Source organism: Sceloporus occidentalis, unplaced genomic scaffold, assembly GCF_023333645.1.
Source record: "Sceloporus occidentalis isolate IW3139 unplaced genomic scaffold, rSceOcc1.0.p SCAF_13, whole genome shotgun sequence".
Taxonomy (NCBI): Eukaryota; Metazoa; Chordata; class Lepidosauria; order Squamata; family Phrynosomatidae; genus Sceloporus; species Sceloporus occidentalis.
This window is the reverse complement of record NW_028316993.1, coordinates 13,239,326-13,256,642: the sequence shown is the minus strand read 5'-3', so window position 1 is coordinate 13,256,642 and position 17,317 is coordinate 13,239,326. Positions and strand designations below refer to the sequence as shown.

Sequence of the window (17,317 nt, the reverse complement as noted above, 5' to 3'; positions counted from 1 at the left end):
CTGTCGTTGGTAAGCAAATAAGAATGGTCAGATTTAAAAGCCAAGCTACCTGGTCTGTTGTTTGAACCTTTGAGCAAAATAATTAAAAGGCATTGAAAGGCACGGTCTGGAAAAAATGGAGTAGTTGGGAATATAAGGTCCTTGATAGGAATTGTAGAAAAAGAATACATGTAAGGGAGTTTCGACTTCGATAGTGTAACAGGGACAAAGGTTGAGTGGTGAAGCAGAAAAGCACAGGTTGATGGCTAGATTTCTCCATCATGGTCTATGTTATGTGACTTTACACATACTTAGTTATGTAACAGAGGCACTAAGTAACCCTATTAGTAGGCTGTGAAGATGGAAAGATGCATTTTGTGACATTGGTAAGAGCGGATTAGTCCCGCTGTGTGTCAGTCCAGTTGTGCATTGGTCCTATATAATAAGATAACAGCAGCTCCTTGCTGAATGTGAACATTGCCAAATGGCTCAATTCTTTTTCCTTTAGACATATGTCCACTTAAGAAGATTTATGTCTCCAAGTGAATTCTAGTCTTATTACTTACTTACTGTATATACTCATGTATAAGTCTAGAAATTTAGGTCAAAAAATTGACCCCAAAAACCTGAGTCGACTTATCCATGGGTCAATGTAAGTACTGTATCTTAACTCTTATTTAAAAGAAGGAACCATCCCATGGTGAAGTCAACAGTATAATCTGCCCTGAAAGCACTGACCTCCTCTACTTTCTCATCCATCCAGCCTTAAGAGTGAGCACAAAGATTTAAGTCTGCTTAAATTTTGGAAGTTATTTGACATTGTTTTGCTTTGCTTCATCCTTTAGATCCTTTGTTGTATTACCCCTAAATTCTACCCTCGACCTATCCAAGGGTCATATCAAAATCCATAATTTTGGCACCCAAACCTGCCCTTGACTTATACTTGAGGTCGACTTATAGTTGAGTATTCTTAGGTGGTGTGAGGACATAAACCACAGACTGTCTCCAATGGGGTGATGAACCTGTCCTGGGTTTTAATGCAGAATTCAACAGGCTAAACTATCCATGGTGTCTAAACTATTTTTGGGACATGGTTCATTCAGTACCCTGAAAGCTCCTTTAAAATTCACACTGAAACTCAGAAGAGCCCCAAGGACATGGAAGGCACCAGGTAACAGGGATCCAACCCCATTGCAGAAAGATGAGCCCTATTGTGCAAAACGTTGACCAGGCTGGAATGAGTCAAAGCCGTGACCAAACACTGATATCTAGCAAACATGAGCGCTGATTTCAAGAACACCAGCCCAAGAATGACATCCCCGGAGTAGGAAATTTCCTCTTGACTCAGCCGATGACCCACTGGTGCCTTAAAGTATTGTTCAGATTGCACAGGCTTGGACAGCTTCCTTTTTGCTGGAGTCACCGCTGCTGATATTGCTAACAGAAGGATCCTGCCAAGGGGCTGAGCCCCTTTCAGTTGCAGTTGGAGGATAATTGCACATTTGTTTCCTTTGAAGAGTTGGAGATCTGTTGCCTAAAGATTAGCGGTGGTCCAAAGGACTGGCCTGTACATGCCCAAATGAGACCCAAACTTTGTAGCTGTGCATTTATGAGCTCTACCTCTTGGGGCAGGAGGGGTGGATGTTGTTGCGGATCCCAGAATGGCATTTGACATTTCAAAATGAATTTTGAAGATCCTTGCTTGACTGAGGACTGTTGTTGGACTGTAACTCCCAGCACTGTAGTGGTGAGGGCTGCTGGGAGTTGCAGTCCAGAAACACCTGGAGTGTTGCGTGAGTCCCAGTACTGATATAGAAAAGATGAGAAATATATTCAATATTTACATTGATAAAGAAAGATGTTGAGAATTATCCCCAGCATGGAATCTGTTCTGCTTTAGGGAAGAGCTTCCCTTTTCTATTACTGTAATTCATTTTCTATGTGACTCTAAGTATTAGTTTCCTCTTTTAGGTTTCATAAACCTATCAGTTAATCCAGTGAGAACAACCAGTCACCTGTGGCAAATAAAAGTTGCTTCTAGACACTCAGAAGAACTTCTTTTTATAAAGGAAAAGAACTGGATCTTTGCTTGCAGACCACTGAAATGCCACTAGAGCTGGCATCGTTTTAGTGGTATACATAGTTAACCTTATGCAGAGCATCTGGCTATGTCCCTGTAGCAATATGCAAAAGGATTACACCTCTGAAGGATCCCATCAGATCTCAGAGGACAACGCAATTGCTTCACGTCTGGCTACTGGGACATAACCAGATGCTTCTATGATCCCCATCCCACTTTCCACCAGGCACAAACTTGCTGGAGCCGGGGAGAGACTTCAGTCACTTTATGACAGGCCTGAGGGATGGTAAATGACTCAGTGTAGCTTTGTTCCACATCCGGAACTACTGTGCACACTACACTGAAAAATGCAGGACTACAGGTATGGGAAGTGCTATTTCAGGGTATATTTTCTTGCCCAAGGTAAATATGTAATAGATGGGGTGGAAACTGGTGGAATTTAATGTATGGAGTTAGCTGCCATTCCTGGGAACTGGGGGTACGATGCTGCCCAGAGGGCAAAAGCTTTACATTCCTTCAACTCTGGGAATCCGGATGATCCTTTGCAAAGACTCCAAAATAGCCCCCCTCCATATACCCACCCACATTTGCGACTGGGACGGAAGCGTCACTTATAGGGCAGCTGACCCCACAAACGTCTGCATTGTTTTCCAGCTGAGAAGAAATAATTTAAGTGACACATCCAGGGTGTGTGGCAGTGGGTTATGCCTCAGCATCACTTTCCCCCATTTGACCTCAGGGTCACTAGTACCCTTTCTGCCACCCTGGCATGACTCAGTGGCGCTTACTCCATATTTCCTATTAACTGCGCACTTTAAAATGTGGTCAGCGCAAGATGATTCAGATATGGTGGGCTTCCTTCCCCCTTCCCCTTTTTTGCTACCTTTGCCATTTTGTTGGAAGAGGGTCCCCCGGCCTTTGAATGACATCTTCTTTCAGTTCTCCTTATTTTACCCTCCTGTGCAAGAATTAAAGATGTGTCATTGTGCAACAGGAACTCCATTGTGGTTGTGTAATGGGACCCTGGCAGGTCAATGTCAGTACAGATGGTGCAGAAGAAAAGGCCATGGTCTCTCTGCCAGGCTGGCAGGAGGTGATGGGGAACCCTTCAAGAAAGGCCAGCCAACTGGCTCAATACTATGGAATCCTGGGATTGTTAGTTTGTTGTTGCACAAGAGCGCTCTGATCAGAGGAGGCTAAATAGGTCACCAAACTACAAACCCATAAGACTGAGCCCTGGCAGTAAAAGTGCATTATTTCTGCACTGCAGATGACATCCTTGCCTCAAATTGCTTCTCTTCATGAGTTCCTGCACTAAGAGAGCCACTTTCCAATGATGAGGCCATGCTTTGACTAGGGACTCACACAGACAGAGGTCCTTCTTTTGTGATCGCTTCCATGTGCTACAAAAACAGCTCCCCAAACCCTTCTTTTCACTTGTAGGATGAAACGAGGTGTGTCAGAAATTGGGATTTTCCCTTCTCAAATAATCTGAGCCCTAGTGGGACTGTGGCTGCGGTTCGGCCTCACTTCTCTCCCAGCCACAGACAGACAGAAGCAGCTTGCAGGCCTTAATTCCCATCTCTTTTCTCGCCGACTTCCTGAGGTCAAACTGGGCTACATGCCCAACCACTGTGGCTCATTGTTGCTCTTTTTTACAACATTGCAGAAGTCTTTGATTTGGCTTGCCGTGCCCATGGGCAATTTGCCATTGCGGTTTTGGCACCGAATGGTCCTGAAGTGGCACTCTGAGGACACCAATGCTTTGCAAGGGTGCAGCAGGATGGCAAGGGAATCCTCTCCTTGCCACTCAGTTTGCTCTTTGCTGGCTTCTCCAATGAGGCGCTGATGCATTGCTTATCTTCAATAGGATCCAGCCTTGACTTGGTGCAACTTCTCATGGGTGCGGAGAAGAGGAAAAGGGGAAGAAAAAAGTCAAAGGTCTGTCTATGCTATATAGCTGTAGCATGTAAATGCCAATTTTAACTGTTTTGCCTCTACCCCGTAGGATCTGTAGTTTGGGATTTGTAGTTTGGTAGAGTACTTAGAATTATCTGCTCACTCCAGTGCACTCCCCTGAAGTATGGTTCTCTACAGTGAGAGCTAAGATTAAATTTGGAGGCTCTGATGATGTTGTGTATCATCAGAGAAAATCCCACTTTCATTAGTAAACACAAAGCAATGTTTCTTTATTAAACACAGGGAAATGTTTCTTTATTAAACAGAAGGAAGATGTTTCATAATAATAATAATGGCACTAAACATATAAACGGATTGTTCTCATCTTTTTCATCTGTTGCATAGCAGCTTGATGGGCTGAGAGATAATAAATAAATATTCAATAATAATAATAATAATAGCCTTGGGGGGGGGGGGGGCTCTTCATAACTGTAGAGCAATGACCAGATCCATTGTAGGGTAGTGGTTTGAACATTGGACTATGACTCTGAAGACCAGCGTTCGAATGTCTGCTCAGCCATGGAAACATGCAAGGTGACCTTGGGTGAGTCACACACTCTCAGCCCCAGAAAACTCTATGATAGCTTCAATTTAGGCTTAGGGTTACCTCATAACTTGAAGGCCCATAACCAGCTTTTCCACACTATATAAATAAAACAGTTTGACCCCACTTGAACTGTCAACCCTCCATCTTGTGGAATCCTAGGAGTTGTATGTACTTTGGTACTGTATGCAGCCTGGTCTGTCAGAGAAATCTGGTGCCTTCCCAAACTACAGATTCCAGGATCTTGTTGGATAAAACCAGGGTCCAACATTCCTGCAGTGTGGACACCCCAGATACCAAATGAGAAACTGGCAGGGAAGTTGGGATTCAACCAAGGGATAGTATGGCACCTCCGGAACCCAATTCTGGGTGCCCAGGCTGGCTTCCCCCCATGTGTAGCCTCCATAAAGGGTCTTTTGGCCCCTGTGCCCTGGCCAGGTTGACCAGAGGTCCTCCTTTTCCAGGAGATGTCCTACAATCCCACTTTCTGTCCAGAAGGAATCTCAAAAAGTCCTCCATCCAGGGTGACCAGAAGTCCTCTTTTCCCAGGAGATGTCCAACCTTCCCACCTTCTGTCCAGGAGGAATTCCAATAGGTCCTCCATCCAGGGTGACCAGAGGTCCTCCTTTCCCAGGACACACCCTCCATTTCCAGGCGGAATGCCAAGAGTTCCTCCATCCAGAGTGACCAGAAGTCCTCCTCTTCCAGGAGATTTCCTACTTTCCCTTCCCACCTTCCGTCCAGGAGGAATCCCCAAAGGTCCTCCACCTGGAGCCTCAGTAAAGAGCCTGGCTTTCCCCTTCTAGCAGTGGTGTGGGTCCTCCTTGTCCTGGCCCAGGGCCCCTCTCTCCTTCCTTCCCTGGTGCCTGCCTCCAAAGGGGCCGGAGGAGAGGCGGACCAGGGCGGGCCCTTCTGTCTTCCAGGGTCCCTTTGGTGCCTGGCTCTGGAGCTGGGCTACCATCCCTACATAAGAAGCAGACCCACCTCCGCGGAGCCCAGGACCAGAGCAGCCTTGGCTTTCCTGCACCTCCAAAAGAGGATCCTCAGCCTTGGAGCCAAGTTGGCCATGCCAGGTGAGACAGCCTTGCGCTCTCCTCCTGTCTCCTCTTTTCCTCCCCCCCTCTCTTTCCCCCCTTTCTCTTTCTCCTTCTGCTTTTCCCATTGGCTTCTCTCCTTCCCTGGGCTCTCTCCTCGGCTTCTCCAGGGATTGCATACCCAACTGGGCTCTGGCTTCTGCCCTGGGCAGCTCCTGATGTCCAGCCCGGTGCCCTCTCTCTGGTGCGCCTTTTTACGCACGAAGCAGGGCTCGCTTGGCACCAGAGGGAAGGGAAGCAGCCCAGGAGGAGCAGGAGAAGCAGGATGATGATGATGATGATGATGATGATGATGATGATGATGATGATCTAAATAAAAATCATTCTTATTATTCTTATTCTTCTTATTATGATGGCGATGATGATGATGAGTATTATCTCCAAGTCCCACTATCTCCAAGATGATTTGTTTCTTCATTGCTTCATTTCCATACACCAAGGAATTTGACTTTGAATGGACATCCTCACATATTAATGGCATATATATATATATATATATATATGGGGCATTGGTATGTGAGGGATGTCAATTCAAAGTCAAACTCCTTTGTGAGTGTCTGTGTGTATGTTTGTCCCTGGTTTGCATACCACTAGTTGCATCTGAAGAAGTAGACTTTAATCTATGAAAGCTCACGCTGCCAACTTCTTTCTTTCACAATGGTTCACAAACTGTGCCCTATAAGAGATTTTGGACATTGGCTCCCCAAAGTCTCAGCCATGTTGGCCAATAGTCTGCGAATAATAATAATAATAATAATAATTATATTCTGCTTTTTCACATAGGAATCAAAGCGGATTACAACAATATAAAATTACACCATCATACAATTTTAAAAATACAATTAAAAAAAACCCAAACCCCCAAAAAGGATTCTAGGGGCTTATGTTCCAAATCCCTTCAAGAGCACAGTTTGGGGACCACTGCTACACCACTGCTTTCCACATACTATCAGCTGCATCCACACTGCAGAAATAATGCAATTTGCCACCACTTTAACTGCCAGGACTAAGTGCTATGGAATTCTGGGAATCTTTTTTTGTTAGAGAGCTCTGACCAAACAAACTGGAACGCCCAGGATTCAATAGCGTTGAGCCATGGCAGTGAAAGTGGTGCCAACATGGATTATTTTCTGCAGTGCAGATGCAGCCTTTGTGTGTTTATTCAGAGCGCAAGTCCTGGGAATGTTTTGACAGCTGGGAGAGACCCACAAAATGGCAGGGGTTTATGGCCTCTTTATCACCAATACATTTTAATAAAGGTGCACCAGGGGGAAACAAAAGAGCTATATTTAACCATATCTGTTAAATTTAGAACCCGCTGCTCATGTTTGTGTTCAGGGTGGCAACCAGGGCGTGGATTGCACCCATCCTATGTTGTGGGAGGGACATGCAATGATCCACATACAGCCCTTGGCCAAAATGTTTCCAGTTGCCTCTCCTTTTTTTTGCATCCCATCTCTCCGAAACTGCGCTTACGTAAGTTGGACCAAATTATCTCTTATCATTCAGTGTTGTCTTTTTGGAGATCTGCCAGCCACCCACTTTGGCTATTGAAACGCTTCCAGCTCTGGGTTTGAGCACCTCAAGATCCGGCATGGTGCAGTGGTTTGAGCATTGGACTAGGACTCTGGGTATCTGGTTGACACTTGTGCAGAATCAGTTTATCCAAAAAGACATGGAAAAAGTCAGTGTCAAAATAACGTGGGTTAAATGGGTCTAAAGCGTGCCCCCCTTCTCTGAATTGCTTTGGCGATTTGGTTCATTTGAAATGGTTCAAACCAATTTGCAATCCAGTTTAAAAGGTAGTGGGAATGAGGCCTTAACATGTGTGCAACATGCACAACACCAGTTTTCCAGGATTTTCTGATGTTCTCCCTCCTTGGATCGAGGAGTTGTTTCGTGTGTGTTTCCATGGATTTTGTTGCATGAGGGTCAGAGGGTGGCAGTTAATCACAGCAAAGGTCAGTTTTTCTTTTGCTAGCATCCGGAATGGCCAAACAGGAGTCCATGGGGAGAGAAAGATCATCCAAATTCCTCGGTTGCCTTTTTGACCCTGAGTCCCATTCTCCTGAGATTCCTGCCGCTATTGCTGCCAGGAATGGAGAATACGTTGCATTGCAAAAGTCTGAGATCATAGAAGGTGTCTTAACTCCAGGTGGCACGGAGGAGGTACCAACCATGTTCTCTTAATATTGGCAAGGAGGTTCTCTCTCAAAGGACTGGCTGGCACAGTGAACACCGGTAATTGGTGCTTGACTTCTAAAGGAAAGGATACATGTGCTCTGACCTTGCTTTCAAATCCTAATTTCCTTTCTGGTAGGAGGTAAGTCTCCACTAAGTTTCTTCTTGAAGGAGGCAGTGAATAATTTAAGCCATTTTCTATCCACTGTGAGGAAATCTCCAAAGGTTATTCACAATAGGGGACTTATTCGGCACAAAATTCACACATTGTTTGATTTGCACAGAAAGACATATACAGTAAATGACATTTTCTGTGCAGGCAACTGCATTTTTTCTGTACAAAGAAATAACATTCCGATGCAGAAATATTACTTCCTGCACATAAGATGTTGCTTTATAGCAACGCAACCATATGTGAAGTGAGGAATTTCCATATAAAAAGGTAGCTTTCACCTCCATACTATGTTAGGTTGCAAATCCCTGTTCAGCTGCAAAGCTTTCTCTGGGCCATCCTAAGCAAAACGCTGTCTGTTTGCTGAACCTGCTTTCCAAAACTGAAGCCAACAATGCTGTCCTGAGCTCCTTAAGAGGAAGGGTGGTAATACGTGACCATTATATAAATAGCGATAGCATGTCAGATTGTGTTTCCGAACACAACATACTGTGTGAACAGGCCGTGTGATGGTGTGACCCAGTCTTCCTCTCCATCTCCTTTCGACAGACTGCTTTCGGCCCATGAGCAAGTTCAAGGTTGCCGGCTACCCATTTTCTTTCTGTTTCCATCCCAAGGGCGGCGCAAACAGGAAAATGTCCTGAATTACATTCTTGGCCGCTATGTACAAGCGAGGGAAGCCTGGGTTCAGGGTGAACACGATGAGGACAGATATATATCTCTGTTTTGGCTGGGCCTGGCTGGCGATACGAGACATTTATGGGTCAGTCGTTCACAAAACATCCACCTGTATAGAGCAGTGATACGTGCAAAACTGGACAGAGTTCTCCATCATGGAAACATGAAATGTGGGTTCAAGAGCAAGGGAGTTTCTGAAGTGGCATCTTTCCTTTTTTTATAGGGAAAGTTAAAAATCACATTCTGGGGAAATGCTTGAGTTTTGATAAGACTAGCCAATTTCTTTTTTCCATGGAGAATGTTTCAAAATTTCTCATGCCTATCCTGAGACATTTCTTATCTTTCTGACTGCAAAGTCGACTTGTCTATTCTTGGTCACAGCTCAGGAAAGTTGTTGTTGTTGTTGTTGTTGTTATAGTGAAGTCGAAGGCGTTCATGGCCAGCATCCATAGTTTTTTGTGGGTTTTTCAGACTATGTGGCCATGTTCTAGAAGAGTTAGAGGAACTCTTCTAGAACATGGCCACATAGCCCAAAAAACCCACAAAAACTATTATTATTATTATTATTATTATTATTATTATTATTATTATTACAACTCTCATGGTCCTGCAACCTTGATGGCTAAAAGCGGGGGGATTCCAAAAGGAAATGTTTCCAAGATTCTTCTTGTTAATCAAGGAGGTTCCTAAAAGTGAGAATCCACTTTACGAATCTCTCCATTTTTCTATTTCTCTTTTCCCCTATCCTTCTCTAGAACCAATAGATTTCAGAAGACAGAACGTCAAGGTGAAAAGAGATTGCATTCTGTGATTTTAACCTTTTGTTCTTGTTCTTTGTCAGATCTTGCAGATTTCAGAAAGCTAAAAGAGAGGATGAAATGGTGTTCTATTCTGCAATGTTAATCTCCCCCCCCCTTTGTTCTTCTTCAGAATCTGCAAATTTCAGAAGGCCAAAAGACAGGATGAAGGCTTTCTGGACACTTGTGGCCATCCTGCTGTTACCAGATGAAGCTCTTGTTGTCCGAGTGGCTCGGACGCGGAGGGAGCTGGCTCCAAGTTTGCATGAGCGAGGAATCCGGGACGCGGGGGGCTCTTACTGCCAACGCCACGATGCCTGCTGCAATGGGAGGGATGACGACTGTACCGTGCCTTACCTCGACACCATTTGCTACTGCGATCTCTTCTGCAACCGTACGGTATCTGACTGCTGCCCAGATTTCTGGGAGTACTGCTTGGGCATTGAGCCTCCCTTCTCTGTCCAGAACGGTGAGCTATTTTTGGAATAGTTGGGAGTGCGAGTGGACAGATATATGGTGCTGGGGATGAGTCTCAAAGGATGGAAGGGGTTTGATCCATTACTTATGGAGAGATGGATTGGGATGAATAATGGAATCTTAAGAGTTGGAAAGGGCTTCAAGGGCTATCTAATCCAGCCCCCTGCCATGCAGGAATATACAATTACATCACTTCTGAAAGATGGCCATCTTAAAGGCCTCCAAAGAAGAATACACCATCCTCCAAGACGTTCCACTCTACTGTTGAACAGATGCTACAGTAAAGAAATTCTTCCTAATGTTTAGGTGGAATCTCTTTTCTTGTATTGGTGTTTGTGGCTGTAATGTCTTATCCTCATGGGTTCTATATAGCAGGTTTAGGGGCTATACAGATGGCCTGGATTGGGGCTGCGGCAACCTCATGCCATGGCCCTGATCCAGCCTCTGGAGAGCGCAAAAAGCAGCTCCTTTTTGTGACCTCCACAGGGTGCCATAGCTGTAGTGGTGCGGCTTTATGATGCCCCTTCAGCTCTGCATCATGTGGATGCAGCGCCAGAAGTGTGTCATGATTGTGTATGCCGTCTGGACCGGTGCATGCCATCATGGTGCCATGGGGGTGGAGTTAGGGCATCCAGCATCAGGACACTGCGTCCTGACTCTGCCCACAGGCCAGCGCTTTCTGCCAGCCTGGATAGGGCCTTAGACACTGTTAAGACCCCAATACAGCAGAGGCTAAATTTGTATCTTAATATTTACTGAGTGGCCAAGAACCGACATCTACCATGATGGTATTTTGCACTTTTTGACTGGTGCAATAAAGGGTACATCACAAGATGGACTTTTGATTTTCTTTTTACAAATATAAAATTGTACAGTAATTTAAGAGAGCCAGCACAGTGCAGTGGTTTGAGTGTTGGACTAGGACTTTGGAGGGTAGAGTCTGAATCCCTGCTTGGCCATGAAACCCACTAGTTGACCTTGGGCAGATTGCACTTTCTCAGCCTCAGGGGAAGGTGATGGCAAACATCCTCTGGACAAATCTTGCAAATAACACAACAACCCTAGGATAGGGTCACCATAGATTTGGCTTGAAGGCACATGTAGGAGTGGTAGTATTGGTTGAATGAGGGTCTCATGTTGGGGGTCACCTGTTGAGTCCCTGAACCTATTTGTAGCCTTGTTAGACAGATGTGCCTTTAATACAGCCATAGTTCTCAGAGACCTATTCTGGATATCATCATTTTCGCAGCAGCTGCAAATCCCTCTTGATTCTTTCCAAGAACGATGGGCCTTTCTTCTTCAGACACAATAGCTGTCTTTCTCTTGGGGCTGGTCTAGGAAGGATGGGGAGGGGAATTCCTAAAATTAATCGTTACATCTTAAAGAGAATGAGTGCAATTAGTAAAGAATTACATTCCTACTTGTTGTGGTTTGGACCCTTGAATAAAACCAAGGTTTCACCCTATCCCCTTGCATCAAAAAACCATCCGATCGAAATCATGTATCCTGATGAACAATGTGAGATTTTGTTCCATGAAGTTCAACCTTTATTCCTTCCCTCTTCTCCTCATTCTGAAGAGGTTAAAAGGGTAGCATTTCTCCCATACTTTCCATGTATATTTGTAGCAGGGGTGGAGATGCTAAACACAACTTATGCGGTTGTGGGAGGTAATTCATGGAGAGTAAATCTGTGTGTGGGTTTCCCCCTGAATGCATTATGAATTTAAGCAACCTAACCTCCTCCATCTGCAAGGAGTTCCAAGAACAACACTGCAGGTCTTGGCCTGGATGAGAGAGCTCTGGCGTCTTAAGATGTCCTTTGTAATACTTTATTTATTTACACATATACAAGTAAAAACAGTAGGGTCAAATGCACTCACATATAAACAGGCAACTGATCTGTATCAGATGCCCAAAGAAAGCAACTACTCCTTAGAGACGCTTCATTTATCTCCTGTCTCTTACTCTTCTCTGAAGCTTCATGGTTGACTTATCAGCTGTATCTTTGGGTGCATCTATACTGTAGAAATGATGCAGTTTGACACCACTTTAACTTCCCTGGGCTCCATCCTACAGACTCCTGGCATGTGTAGTTTTGTGAGGTGCCAGCACTCTTTGGCAGAGGAAGCTAAAGACGTTGTAAAATTACACATCACAGAACGTCTGCCTAAGAAACGTATTGGAGCATTTTGCAAGGACTATTAAACCTTTGCAGGTTGGAGCCTGTTGCAGAAACTGATAATTATTATTTCCAATGAGTATCGGACTTTGATTTCTATTGCATCCATTTTATGTTTCTATGGAAAGTTTAGTGTTCATGGTATATGGTTGTTTTATCGCAATTTGAATATTAGATATATATTTTCAATATCCTTTTTATAGTTTGTATTACCAATACCTAACTCCTTTTTTTTGTATTTACAAATAGTTTGTATTTACAAATACCTAACTCCTTTTTTCATTCTCGAGTGAACATCTTCACCATGCTTCTTAGAGATCTATATGAAGTCAGTTTCTCATCCAAGTTTCCTCTTTCTTTCCCAGCCTGCATCCGCAATGGGAACAAATTCCCCGGAGGCGCAACCTACAGGGACAACTGCAACCTCTGGTAAGTCAGTTTCTGGAGCAATAAAGCAACATGCTATCGAAACCACACTATCCATGAGTATGTGCAGTTATAGCACTTGGATACCACTGCTATATCTCATGCCTCCAACCTTTGGAATCCTGTGATTTGCAGTTGGCTGAGAGACTTAAGGTGCATCTACACTGTATAAATAATGTAGTTTCACCCCACTTTAACTGCCATGGCTCCATCCAACAGAATCCTGGAATTTTCTGAGGCATCAGCACTCTTTGTCAGAGAAGGCTAAAGACCTTGCAAAATTGCAAATCTCATGTTTCCATAGGATGGAGCTAAAGAAGGTGGCAATGGAAAATCTTCTCTGAACAAAACACGCCCAGAAAACCCCATAGTAGGGTCTCCTTAGACTCACCATAAGTTGGAAGGGACTTGAAGGCACACAACGAGAACAAAAGCACCCCTAGAACAGTGGTTACCAATACCTGTGGTCCTCCGTTTGTTTTGGACGTCAGATCCCCAGAAGCCCCAGCCAACTTGGCCAACAGTCAGGAATTCTTGGACCTGAAATCCAAACATGTCTGGAGGACCAAAGGTTGGGAACCAAAGCCCTAGGATGAAAACTGTTTTGAACAAATTCATCTATAAAACCAGCAAACAAACAAACAAACAAACAAATAAATATTGCACACTATTTAAAGGCATTTTAAAGCTCTCCTAGTCCTCTCGCTCTCCTTATCTTCCCCATGCTGTCCCCAAATGTTCTTTAAAATCCTACAAAAGGAACTGAAGCAAAGGGACAGATCTCTGCCCAAAAGGGTTAAAGGACTGGGATGTTTTGCCAACCCTGCCAAGGGTGTGTATGTGTGCATTTATGGCTTTGGGCAAAGAGGCAGTTCTTTCTCTTTCTTAAAAAAAAAAAGAAATGGGATCGGAGAGGGAGGAATTTGACCTCTGCTTTTTCCCACTGCCCCGTGGCTCCTGTCTGCGCTCTATAGCGTGGGAGGAGGGACCACACAACTAATGAAAAATAGAGGCCAAAGAAGAAGGAAGGGACGTTTATTGGAACGATCGCCCCAGAAAATAAGTGCATTTGCAGGACAGAATGCAAGCCTCAGGCGTTGGAGACCGAGTATGAATCATTTTGCTACACTTGTTTCAGGTGCAAAAATGCTTCTTAAAGGCTGGGAAGGTCATGCTGACTAGAGAGGGGGGCAAACCTTTGGGAGCTGTGGCCCAAAGAAGTAACGTTTCTAAGGTTTGAGCTTGGAGATGTTCCCTTCGAATGAGGAATCAGACCTCTTACTTGTGTACATGTGTGTCTTCAAGTTGCCTGTCGACTTATGGCGACTCCACAAGTTTCATAGGGTTTTCTTAGGCTGCATCTGCCGACAAACAATGCCCCTTCTCCCAAATGAAATCTTCCTTTACTCTCCGAATTTCTAGCATGGACAAGAATGAGACATCAAAAACTATTCATACCCGGGACTTAGCTATTGGCTGTATTCACATTCCTTTGGTCGCTTGGCCTGCCCTTTTTCTTTGGATACCTAAATGTGTGTGTTTGTGTATACATGGTCCTTTAAGTCACCTGTCGACCTATGGCAACCTCATGAATTTTCTATGGCAAGGGATCCTAAAGGTGGTTTGGCCAGTTGCTTTCTCTGAAATATATCCAACAGCACTTAATCTTGTTGGCAGTCTCCTCCAAGTACTAACCAGGCCTGACCCTGCTTAACTTCCAATTTCAGATGGGATCTGGTGCCTTGAGGAGTTTGATGCCTAAATGGTATCTAAAGGGGTCTTGGAGCCCCTTTATTACAAGATCCCTTTACATACTGATTTTTCCGGCTAAGGAGATTGGGAGTTTATCCCATGAATATCCCGGGGAGGAAAATCACGTAATTACACAAAATGATTTCACATCCCGCCGCACAAAATCCGCCATTAAAGCGGTCCCAAAGAAGCATTAACCCACATCTTTTTACTTTCGGGATTTCAGCGATAATGCATTTCTGACATCACTTTATTTGCGCAATTGTGTGTGATAATCATACGCGCAATTCCTCGCCATTTCCGCTTCATTTGCGGGATGCTTTAAATGCGCTTTAATCTCTCTTTAATGTTGGAACCAGCCCCAGTGTGATGTCTTGGGTGCCGAAATAGTTCTTCGAAATCTTTGACTGAGATTTGAAGTTAATAGGATGCTAGAAATCTGAGGACCGAAGGACAGTTTCATTGGGGCAAGGGAAGCAACATTCTTATTGGAGAGGACAATGCTATCGTTTTGTCCTCTCCCCATAGATACACATCACTGCCTGTTCTTTCAGTGTTGCATTTTGCAGAGGGAGCGACTTCTCCTCTAGTGATAAAAAGGGTTAAAAGATGTGAGTCTCTGCTGATCTTTTCTTTATTGCTCAGCAGGTCCTGGCAGAGAGCAGGCTTTGACTGGGGAATGCTGATGCTGACCAGGTCCCTAAAAGGAGAAAATGTTCAGGATGGGGAAGGAAAGGGGTGGAGTGCAAGCGGGAAGGAGTATTTTTTTTCCAGCTGAGAGAAAATACCAAGCGTTGTGTGAAGTGTAGCTAATGTTGGGGCTGGCATTTCCTGAGGATTTGAAGAAAAGGGTGATGGGTCGTACCTTTTTGCTAGGAGCGTTGTGGTTCTGCACAACTGAGGATGCATCCACACTGTAGAAACAATGCACTTGGGATCCACTCTATGGAACCGTGGGATTTGTAGTTTTGTGAAGCACCAGCTCTCTCTGGCAGAGAAGGCTGGATGCCTTGCAAAACTACCCATTCCCGGATTCGGTAACATGGAGCTACAGCCCTTAAAGTGGGGTCAAACTCCCCGACAAGAAGAAACCTGAACTGATGAGAATCTGCACAACTGAGGATTTATTATGCTCACGAAGATCATGTGGTTGTTTTATGCATAAAACAGTATTCTATGCTGTTTTCTGGACAAAAGGATCATGTGCGAATTTTCCGCAGGATAAGTCCTGAATTGTGAAAAACTTCAATAGCTGCATGGTTTTTCAAAGACTTCCTTACTGTGAGAAGAAAACTGTTAAAGTTACTCATTGGTACCTTCGAGAAGGAATCTAATGAAGAATTATATCTGTAACATCCAGATTCTGTAGGCATTACCCCTTAGTTTACTAGTCTTTGGTAGAGCCAGTGTGGTGTAGTGGTTTGAGCATTGGACTATGACTCTGGAGACCAGGGTTCAAGTCCTTGCTTGACCATGAAACCCGATGGATGATCTTGGGCAAGTCACACGCTCTCAGCCTCAAAAGAAGGCAATGGCAAACCTCCTCTGAACTGATCTTGCCCATGATAGGGTCACCATAAGTCAGAAATGACAGGAAGGCCCACAGCAACAACTTTGGTGGGTCCATAGGTGATGTCTTCTTCTGTCTTCTCTTCTCAGCACTTGCCATGCAAACGGACACTGGGTGTGTGAAGACCACGCATGCCTCATCAATGGAGACATGATCGATGCCATCAGCAGAGAGAATTATGGGTAAGGAGACAAACCATGGCTTGTTGGGTTGAGCGATCGCATGAAGGGTGGGACAGAGAAAAGAAGCTGGCCAGTGGGAACAAATGCTTGCTTCGGGCACCTTCACCCCAGTGCATGGATTCTGGCAATAGTGAGGAGTGGCACCAGGGAACCTCCATTTTGTCGCTGTAGCAATGGGGTGGGATTGTGGGCAGTGGCTGATGGAAAGGCCAAAGCAGTGAGCAATTGCAGGGTCTGGCCTCGGGTCCAGGGATGGAAGAAGTTGGCAAGTCTAGGACTGCTGTCTGGAGGACATGCCTAATGTTGGCGGATAGGAGTCTGTGGAATCTGAGCCAAGACATATACATGGCGGTGTCACTAAAGGAGTGCGGAGGCTTCAGGCTGCACCTTGTGAAAGCCCAAAGGAGGGTTAACACCATGATGGACTGTTGCCCATCATCTATCTTAACCTCTCCAATGCCAACCAGGGCACCTCTGCAAAAGGGGGAGATGCCCCCATTGCAGATCATTACCCTGCCTTTCCTTACTACCCCTGGAAAGCTTCTTCTTTTTTTTTTTCCCAAGCTAGAATCCTGGAATTTGTTGTTTTATCTGATTTTTTTAAACACAATGTTCCAGGTTTGTAAAACTTTTGGAGCAATCAGTGAAAGTTTGAAGTGGTGAATAAGGGGTTGCTCATACCTTGCAAGCATGTGTGTACACAGCAGTTAAGTGCAAGGAATGCACACTTGAGCGGCACAGAATCTCCTATTGGCATTCCATCTTCTGAGCTGAGGAAGAATGTCAAAAGGAAAGGAGACTCACCTATTTGCAATACAGTTGGCCCTCCCTGTCCATGGATTCTGCATCCAAGGATTCAACCATCCATGGCTTGAACAATTAAAAAAAAATCCAAAAAGTAAACTTTGGTTTTGCCTTTTTATATAAAGGGCACCATTTTACTGCACCATTGCATTTAATGGGATTTCAGCATCCACAGATTTGGATATCCATGGGGTGGGGGCTTGAACCAAACCACAGCGGATACCTAGGGCCCACTGTATATACCCAGCATTTGACCCAAGTCATTTGGCTGCCTGAAACAGAGCAGCAAATGGTATCTGAGCTCACTCCACTTCAAGTCACCCCAGTTAAGGTCCATTATACTTGGAACCAGATACATTAAATTGACTTATTATTATTATTATTATTATTATTATTAAATTTATTTGTATCCTGCTCTTTCCCTAGAACTAGTGACCGATGAG

The 17,317-nt window shown here is 44.5% G+C and overlaps 1 protein-coding gene across 2 annotated transcripts in view; it reads left to right on the top strand.

The window, feature by feature from the left end:
- The first annotated feature begins 3,881 nt into the window (after nt 1-3,881).
- LOC149305017 (tubulointerstitial nephritis antigen-like) overlaps nt 3,882-17,317 on the top strand; it is a 31,639-nt gene continuing 18,203 nt past the window's right edge. Inside the window, exons 1-4 of one of the 2 annotated variants that reach the window (XM_089479506.1) lie at nt 3,882-4,000; nt 9,618-9,953; nt 12,506-12,569; nt 15,978-16,070. In XM_089479506.1, the coding sequence (XP_089335632.1) occupies nt 9,650-9,953; nt 12,506-12,569; nt 15,978-16,070 (461 nt within the window). In that variant the 5' untranslated portion in view covers nt 3,882-4,000; nt 9,618-9,649. Of the gene's footprint in view, nt 4,001-4,979; nt 5,636-9,617; nt 9,954-12,505; nt 12,570-15,977; nt 16,071-17,317 lie in introns of those variants that run through there. The other variant, XM_089479505.1, reaches the window with a different exon arrangement.